Source organism: Orycteropus afer, unplaced genomic scaffold (genome assembly GCF_000298275.1).
Source record: "Orycteropus afer afer isolate SDZICR_OR568_19922 unplaced genomic scaffold, OryAfe1.0 scaffold00373, whole genome shotgun sequence".
Lineage (NCBI taxonomy): Eukaryota > Metazoa > Chordata > Mammalia > Tubulidentata > Orycteropodidae > Orycteropus > Orycteropus afer.
In genome coordinates, this window is record NW_006921960.1 from 3,247,081 (window position 1) to 3,255,809 (window position 8,729).

An 8,729-nucleotide genomic window follows, 5' to 3' on the forward strand; every position below is an offset into this window, starting at 1 on the left:
GGGGTTTAGTCCAATTCTGCATCCTTTCCTTCAAGGCTCAGGGGTCCAAGATTATCTTCTGTGTCTGTGTTAATTGGTTTCCCTTTTCTTTTTGAAGAGGGTCTGTGCAATCCTTCTGCCTAGTCCACCATCTTGCAGGAACCCCCAGTTTTTTATTTTCTTAATCAGTATTTGTTTCCCTTTCTTAGTATTAGCTCAGAGGCAGGGCTCGAAATTGATAGCCAGCAGGAAGAAGAGCCTGTTCAGGCTTCTGATGAGTCAGATCTTCCTTCCACCAGCCAGGATCCTCCTTCCAGCTCTTCTGTAGGTAAGTTTCTGCTCTTGGCTACGGTATAACTTTCATGTATCAAAATTCTTTGCAAAATCACCATTTTACTAGTAACAATTCAATAATGTCTTCTATTCTTGAATTTTAAAATGGTTTATTTAAAAAGAAAATTTTATTAAAGAGAGGGTAGATCAAATAGATCATTGTAGTTGCTTTGGCAAGCTAGGAAGCCATTTGGAGGGCTTTGAGCAGCTAAGTCATGATCTGACTTAAAGTTTAAAAATATCAGTCTGACTGTTGTGTAGAGAAGAGACTAAAAATGAGTAATGGGTAGGAAGGAGAACATTCAGAAACTTGCAGTAATGCAAGGTAAAGATTGTGACAACTTAGACTGGTAGAGTGAAGGTTGTGGGAAGGGGGCAGTTTGGTACATTATTAAATTAGTTTGCAAGATTTGCTGATGAATATGGAGTATCTGAAAAAAAAAGAGTCATATATGACTCATATATTGTAATTGACTTGTTTACTGAGGGTACTGATGTTTTATTTACCATTATATCCTCTAACACCTGCCACCATGCCTGATACGTGGTAGGCACAAAGTGAATATTTATTAAATTAGATGAGGGGTGAATGGAAAAAGTCAAGCCTTTCTTCTTCAAATTAGATTTTCTTTTCATGTCATACTTCTTTTGTTTTAATGTTCTTCATTGTTTTGCATATATATATTGAAAGCCAATGGACACCTGGATTTATCCATGCTTTTATTTAGTAATTATTTATTGCCATTATAGCTGCTTTCTTGGTTTTTTTAACTTGTTTTCCTTGTATCTCAATGGGGTTTTCTTCTTCCTAGATACTAGTAGTAGTCAACCAAAGCCTTTCAGACGAGTAAGACTTCAGACAACATTGAGACAGGGTGTCCGTGGCCGTCACTTTAACAGACAGAGAGGTAAATTTCTGACCTATTGATTACATGATGAGATGTGGGGTAGTTATAAATGAACAAGGTTTCTAATTCTTAACCTGTAGTTAGTTTTTAAAATAAGCTCCAAATTGATAATAGCAACTTGAAAAATTAGATATGACAGTTAGGGGGCAGTGACTTTATGTTAATGGGGGAGGAACTGTTCAGAAAAGGAGGAATAAAATAGTTACACAAGTTGAAGAATGTAGTCAGTGTTACTGAATAGTACGCATAGAAATGGAATTGTATATATTTTCAACAAAAAAAAATTATTAAAAAGATTGAGGAGTTGATTTAATAATTAGAGATTGACAGTGAAGTTTTTAAAGATAACATGTATATATTAACAAAACTTTTCCACTGCCATGCAGACAGTTCTGACTGACCCTATTAGGACAGAGTAGAACTGCCCCAGAGGGTTTCCAAGGCTGTAAATCTTTACAGAAGCAGACTTTCTCATCTTTCTCCCTCAGAGTACCTGTGGTTTCAAAGCAACAACTTTTTGGTGAGCAGCTTAATGCCTCACCCACGGAGCAACCAGAGCTCTTTTTGTATACTGTAACTGTTACAAATAGGTCCTTATAGTTTATATATTTCTTCTTGAATCCAAAGTAAGATTTGGAAAATCTGAAGTGCTATAGTGTCATATGTTTATTTGTTACATCCCTACCTTACTGTCATATTCTTAAATACCTTTTTATACTCTGGAATAGAACTCTGACTTCAGTTAGCTACTAAAAAAATGTAAAACTGTTATCTTTGTATTTTCTAATGTAACCATTAGAGATTACCTTCATGTTATAAAAATGTTAATCCAATTGCTAGCTAGTGATTTCAACTGAAGATACAGAATAATTTAAGATAAAGAATAATTTTATATCCACTGTGCCTGTTACGTATTTGATACTGAACTGAAAACAGTTTTTATAATGAACGAGGTGAATGAAGTGAATTCCCTAGTTTTGAGTTTACTTCTTAAAAGATACATTCAGTTTGATTCTTTTTTTCTCTTCTAGGTGTGAGCCATGCAATGGGAGGGAGAGGAGGAATAAACAGAGGAAATATTAATTAAATTAAATGTTCTGTAAACTCTAGTAAGTGTGAATAAGATTGTCAAAGCTGTTTTAGTGTTATTGTCAAGTTGAAAAACGTTTTTGTATTTAAATTGGTATGCTCATTTCAATATTCTTTATTAATAAAATTGTATTTCAGTGTCAAAATTTATCTTTTTTTTTTTTTTTCCATTTTATTTGGTTGGCTCTTCCTTTCTCCATCAGTCTAAGGGCAGTTGTACCACACTTTGGATAGAGTCTGCCCAGAACGAGTAGTAATTGCTCTTGCTGTTCTATTAGGTACATCGATGTTATAGTATTGATCTAAAGAAAAGAAAAATCATTTTTTAGTTAAAAAGAAAACAGAATACTTAAACAAACGTAATTTGTGTCAGTTATTATACTGGAAAACAATGCTTACTATTTAAATATCAGATATGCTTTTATTAAATAATTTGAACTTACTGATAAACAGGAAAACAGTTGCCTTGATGCACTTATTTTTGACATCTTTCAGTAAAATTAGGCTTAACTCTTCCTTTTTCAAAGTAATCATTTGAGAATAGCTCCATTTTTAAATAGTAATTATACTTGGGTTTTATCCTTTCTAGTAAATATTTCTGATGTCATTTAGCATTAAGTAAAATAACTTAGATTTCCCCCAAGAAAACTTGGCCTGGGTAATAGAATTCAAGTCATAAAATTATTTTTTCAAGAAACCCTTTTTAAATATTATGGACTATGTAATGATGATGAAAATCAGTATTAATTTGTGGCAAACAAAGCTTTTGTTAAATGTCATAGATGACAGAAGAAAATACTGTTTTCAGTAGCTGTTTTACTCAAATAATTGGTTGTTTGTCTTAATGGACTTTATCTCATGAAAGACAGGGCAGCATTGAATTACAATTCTATCCAGTTTAATTGAAATTAAAGCAAAACTGTAAATTCTTGTTCAGAGCAGTTAGAATGAGTGTTATAGCTTAACATCTCACTTGGTGTTTTTGCTTTGATTAAATTTATATTGGGAAGCTAATGAGATTTTACTAAATAACTTACCTTTAGAAAAGGCATAGTAATCATAGCCGTCAGGTTTCCTGATGTTGGGCAGTGATATAGCTGAGGTAACCAAATTTGGAAGTCCTCTCCACAGTGTACTTACTTTAACTTCATTATGGAGAAAACCTGTAAATGACATTTTTAATGAAAGGTTTCAGACTGAAAGGTAAATACATCGTATTGGGAAGAACAGCTTAAATTTAGAGTCAGACAGACGTGAATTTTAGTCTCATTTGTTTGCTTGGGTAGCTCTGTTGCCCTTTTGTTGTGTTATTTAACTTTGATGCTTCCTTTTTTGCTCTCTCTGATATGGCCATACTGTCTAACTTTTAGAACTGTTTTTAGGGTTACAGAATTGTATTAATACTTCTATCAAGAGGTCCTTGATAAACTGTATTTATTCTAATAAACAGACCTGAATAAAACTGCATTCCTCACCCACAAAAAAAAGAAAAGTCTTGATCTTTGGTTATTAACTGAGGCAAATTGATATGTTTTACATTAATAAGCTTAAATTATTCAGGCTATTTGGTCAATATGTTTAGTAAGCTTTACTCTGTAAGAAACTATGTAACATCTACTTCATGTGTAAAAATTTTTAACAATAAAAAGAAAATTACCTTTGTCTTGGTAAGTGACTCTGACAGGAGTATAGTGAATTCTGATGGTGTGTGTTTGAGAAGGTCCTATAGCTCTCTCAAAGCGACGTCGCCTAACCTGTGTCATTTCTCCATACACTGGATAATTGATCACAGGCCTTCTTCCAGTACACTTTCTGGTGGGTTCCAGTTTATACGTATACTGCTGAATGCCACCACCTATTATGTGTTAGAAAATCTTTTATAATATGAACATTAATGTTTATTCCCAAAAAGAATGAAAACAAGCTTTTACAAGGTAGAGAATTAGATCAGTTTTGTCGTTTTTCATGTGTTCAACTGTTATTACTGGTTATTTGGCAAAGATATTAGAAAAATGATTACTAAATCCTGAAATACTTGTTGAAAGAATAAATCCAGATTATTTCATATTATATATTTAATTTTATTTGTTTAAATGATGACATTCTTTTACCAGTGACCTGAAAGATGAATTGTGATTTGCATGTCAAAAGATCTACTTATTGCCACCAGCTTTTATTTATCATTAAAAATATTTGATTCAGCCATCAAAGTTATCTTTTTTTCAGTAAAGCCAGTAATAGATGAAAATGTTGAATAAGAATTCCCTGGCAAATCAATTCCTTAAAAAGTTTGTAAATTATAACACATACCTCTTTTGAAAAAATACACAGATTCAGGCCTATTTTTGTATTTGGCTATTGAAAGAGCTGCCACTATTTTTCCAGTTAGTCCTCCAAATCCTTTTACAATTTGTTTGGGATACCCTGCATCTTTAATATCATTGGTGAAACGCCAGTACTGAGAATCCTGGTAATTTAAAAAAGAAAATGATGTTAACAGCTCAGGAAAAATTGGCTTGGAACCCATTCCTAGATTTAAGTATAGGGTGAAAGTTTTAATGTATCTAAATGTTTGGTGGCATGATGGGTAAGGCATTTCGTTGCTAACCAGAAAGTCAGCAGTTCAACCCACCAGCTGCTTCACCTGAGGAAGGTGAGGCAGTCTGCTTCCACAAAAATTTATAACCTTGGAAACCCAGTGGGGGTCACTATGAGTCAGAATCGACTCAGCAGTGGGTTTTTTGTTGTTTTAATGTTTCAGTAAGTTATTAACAGATATTTTCCTGATGTGAACTTTTTATTAAATTTGATGATAGTTTGTCAAAATATGAAGACATTTCTAAAGTTGAAGTTAAGCTGATTGAGGTGCTCATAGTTCTATAAAATGGAATTTGTTTGACAGCAGCGGGTTTTGTTTACTAAACAATGCATTAACTGTTTGCTGATTTCCCTCATAAGGATGATTTTCTTACCTTAAAGAAAAAAGTTTTTCCATCACAGTTGCATCTAGTAAAAACAGTATCAATAGGGGAGGGAATACCCCAAACTTCAGTAATTCTTCGAGGTGGAGAGGGTGGAGTGAGTGGATTTAGCATCCAGAAATAATGACCTAGAATTTAAAGAAGTAGATCAACTTAAAATAAAACCTGCCCCTAAAGAAACCAAAATGAGTTTTTTTTAATGGCTTACCAAACATATAGGAGCTCTGGTAGTGTGGTGCCTAAGGCACTTGACTGCTAACCAGAAGGCTGGCAGTTCAAACCCACCAGCCACTCCTCGGAAGGAAGGTTGGGCAATCTACTTCCGTAGTGATACCGCCTCAGAAACCCAAGGATGGATCACTATGAGTTGGGTCTGACTTGATGGCACATAACAACAACCACCAACCAGATTGAATGTGTTAACAAGCATTAACTAGGTTGAGTTAATGCACAGAGTACTAGAATAGAAGGTAGGATTTGAACATTTCTAAGAGTAGATAATTCTCTTCTAAATTTAACATAGCCTTAGAAATATTTTCATTTTCTAGTTTCTCTAGAAAGAGCTTCCAGCTTTGTGACATGGAAGTCACTTATCTCTCTGGGTGTCAAATTCTTTATTTGAATTTTAATTAAGGAGTATTTGTAATTAAATGACTACAGAAATCTCTTTTGTCTGTGATTTGTCTCTCATTTAGTCTTTGAGTCTATGATTTGTTTTCAGATTTAATGACTAATTACATTTAATGAATATTGGACTAGCAAATAGTATGGCAGAGAGTTAGGAAGCATGAAACAGTGCCATTCTGTTATTCCATGAAGTTTAACATCTGAATATGGCTCAATCAAGATTTTATTTTCAAATGAAATACAAATCTTAATATCATTTCCTATGACATGAAATCAAAATTTAAACTACTTTTTAATTCCTAATGGAAGGAAAATCCTTAGTTCATGCTCTTTATTTCTTGAATGTGTCTAATTGTGTAAATCCAATATGTTGGTTATTACTCTCAAGTTCTCAAAATACTGTGAGAGATAAATTCATCTGGTTCCCCATCTCATAAATGCCAAGAACAAAATGATGGGAAGAAAAAGAAATGTGGACACAGCTCACCTCGAAATGCAACTAACGTCCCATTGCGCAAGGTAGTCAATCCATCTACTGGCTTACCATTGCATAAGTTAGTTTCATCTGAAACAAATAATTTAAAAAGTATATTAGGCCAGTATATCATAATAAGAAAAATAATTACATTCTTTTTAAATCCCCTAGTCTTCCATTTCCTTTGTTTACATTTTCCTAAAATCTTGAAGGACATAGTTTGATGTGAACGTATTTCAGAGGTGAAAGAGAACTGATGTATTTCAGAATTCTATTTTACTTAAAAATATACTATACAGAAAGTAGTATATAAAAAAAATAAATAACTAAATTGAACCAGGTTTCCGAAATCTTGATATAAATTAGACATTTACTGGATGCTTTGACTCAGTGGGAAATTCAATTTTTAATTCTGATTGCCTTTTGGACTTAGTTTGGAAAATAAATAAATACTGCAAATCTTTGCTTTGCATTGTACTTTTTAAGGGTAGACTCCCAGCTAACTTTTTTTGGACATTCTGTGTGCCATCTCTGCTGCTTAGAGACAGATGCACTGAATTCCTAACACTTGGTTATTGCTTAATTTTCCAAAGGTTAAATATAAGTGTACTGTGATTAATCATTTGCTTACCTACAAAGAAGTTGTAGAACTTCACAAGTTAACAAGTCCAGGGTTCTAGATCATATCTTTCAATAGAATGATACTGAGAGCATATTGGTTCAGATAGATACAAGTTAACATTAAAAAAAAAAAAAAAAAGTTGCCATGGAGTTGATTCCAACTCCGGACAACCCCATGTGTTACAGAGTAGAACTGCTCCAAAGGGTTTTCTTGTGTGTAATCTAAGGGATGCAGATTGCCAGACCTTTACCTGTGCCATCACTAGGTGAGTTCAGACTGCCAACCTTTGAGTTAGGAGTCAAGTGCAAGCCATCTGTATCACCCAGGGACAAGCTAACATTACCAATTTTAAAAATGAATGTAACATGTAACTGATTCTTACTACCTGAAAGCATAGGATTGGTGCTAATACCTTGATGGGGTCCGTTCACTAAGGAATCAATGCCTGAAATAACTGGAGGACTTAACACAGGGGGCTTGGGAACCATATGAGCTTTTTCTCCTTCGGCAGCATTTACATTGTCATTCTTTGGATTTACTTCAACTATTTCTGAGTTTGAGGCTTGGTTAGGGCTGGTGATGGCTTCAGCTAAAGAGGTAGGGCTCAGTTTAGGTGTTGACGTAGTCATCTTTGAGGGAGTTGGTGTAGTCTTTGGCTTTCTCACTCTAGGTTTTGTGTTTGGCTTTTTGGTACAAGGGGGCTTTTTGGGTGCTTTGGTTGGCTTTTGAGGTTTAGAAGTTGTCACTTTAGAATTAGCTGTATCTTTTGGTCTCGCTGTTGTTTCTTCAGGTTTCTCTGTAGTCTCCTTAGGTGTACTCATTGTCTTTTTTGTTGCAGTAGTTACTTTGGGTGCAGTAGTAGTTGCTTTAAGTGTTGTTTTGGCTGACATTGTGGTATCTTCATTTGTCGTTGTTACAAGCATGGTTGTGCTTGTTATCTTAGATTCAGCAGACTTTTCTTCTGTTGTAGTTGTGGGTTTTATTGTTGTCGTCTTAGGAGCAGTAGTTGTAATTTCAGGTGTTGTAGTTATTTCAGGTTTGGTCACTTTAGGAGCCTTGGTTGTAGATACAGCAGGGTCCTTGGGATTGTTTTCAAGAGACTTTGGTATGGGTTCTACAGGTAACTCAGGAGTTGGTTTAGCAGGAATCTTGGGAGTAGAGGAAGGCTTCATAGTAGTAGTTGGAGTAGAAGACTCAGAAGTGGTTGGAGCAGGTGTTTCAGGAGTAGTTGGAGTGGGTTCCTGAGGGGTGGTAGGATTAGCTTCCTCGGGTGTGGTGGGAGCAAGCTCCTCCAGGGTAGTGGGTGCAGTCTCTGTGGGAGTAGTAGGTATAGGTTCCTTGGTGGTGGTGGTCACTGGCCCTTTGGGAGTGGTGGTTGCTAACTCCTTGGGGGTGGTGGGTATGGGCTTCTTAGTAGTGGTGGTTGCAGGCTCCTTGGGAGTGGTAGTCATGGGCTTCTTGGGGGTGGTGGGCTCGGGCTCCTTGGGGGTGGTGGGCGTGGGCTTCTTGGGGGTTGTGTTTGCGGCCTCCTCAGGTGTGGTGGGCTCAGGCTCCTCGGGGGTGGTGTTTGTGGCCTCCTTGGGGGTGGTGGGCGCGGGCTTCTTGGGGGTTGTGTTTGCAGCCTCCTCAGGTGTGGTGGGCTCGGGCTCCTCGGGGGTGGTGGGCGCGGGCTTCTTGGGGGTTGTGTTTGCGGCCTCCTCAGGTGTGGTGGGCTC

The 8,729-nt window shown here is 36.0% G+C and overlaps 2 protein-coding genes across 2 annotated transcripts in view; one reads left to right on the forward strand and one right to left on the reverse strand.

Moving 5' to 3' along the window:
- TPR (translocated promoter region, nuclear basket protein) overlaps positions 1–2,307 on the forward strand; it is a 91,298-nt gene extending 88,991 nt beyond the window's left edge. The window contains exons 49-51 of the mRNA XM_007953143.1: positions 189–307; positions 1,125–1,220; positions 2,252–2,307. Coding sequence (XP_007951334.1) covers positions 189–307; positions 1,125–1,220; positions 2,252–2,307 — 271 coding nt within the window. The remainder of the gene's footprint in view (positions 1–188; positions 308–1,124; positions 1,221–2,251) is intronic.
- A 206-nt stretch (positions 2,308–2,513) lies between these two features.
- Positions 2,514–8,729, reverse strand: part of PRG4 (proteoglycan 4) — a 17,180-nt gene continuing 10,964 nt past the window's right edge. The window contains exons 7-14 of the mRNA XM_007953141.1: positions 8,005–8,729; positions 7,400–7,893; positions 6,405–6,482; positions 5,282–5,418; positions 4,620–4,776; positions 3,967–4,164; positions 3,347–3,472; positions 2,514–2,611 (exon numbers count right to left, since the gene is read on the reverse strand). The exon at positions 8,005–8,729 is cut by the window's right edge and continues 1 nt beyond it. Of these exons, the coding sequence (XP_007951332.1) occupies positions 2,514–2,611; positions 3,347–3,472; positions 3,967–4,164; positions 4,620–4,776; positions 5,282–5,418; positions 6,405–6,482; positions 7,400–7,893; positions 8,005–8,729 (2,013 nt within the window). The remainder of the gene's footprint in view (positions 2,612–3,346; positions 3,473–3,966; positions 4,165–4,619; positions 4,777–5,281; positions 5,419–6,404; positions 6,483–7,399; positions 7,894–8,004) is intronic.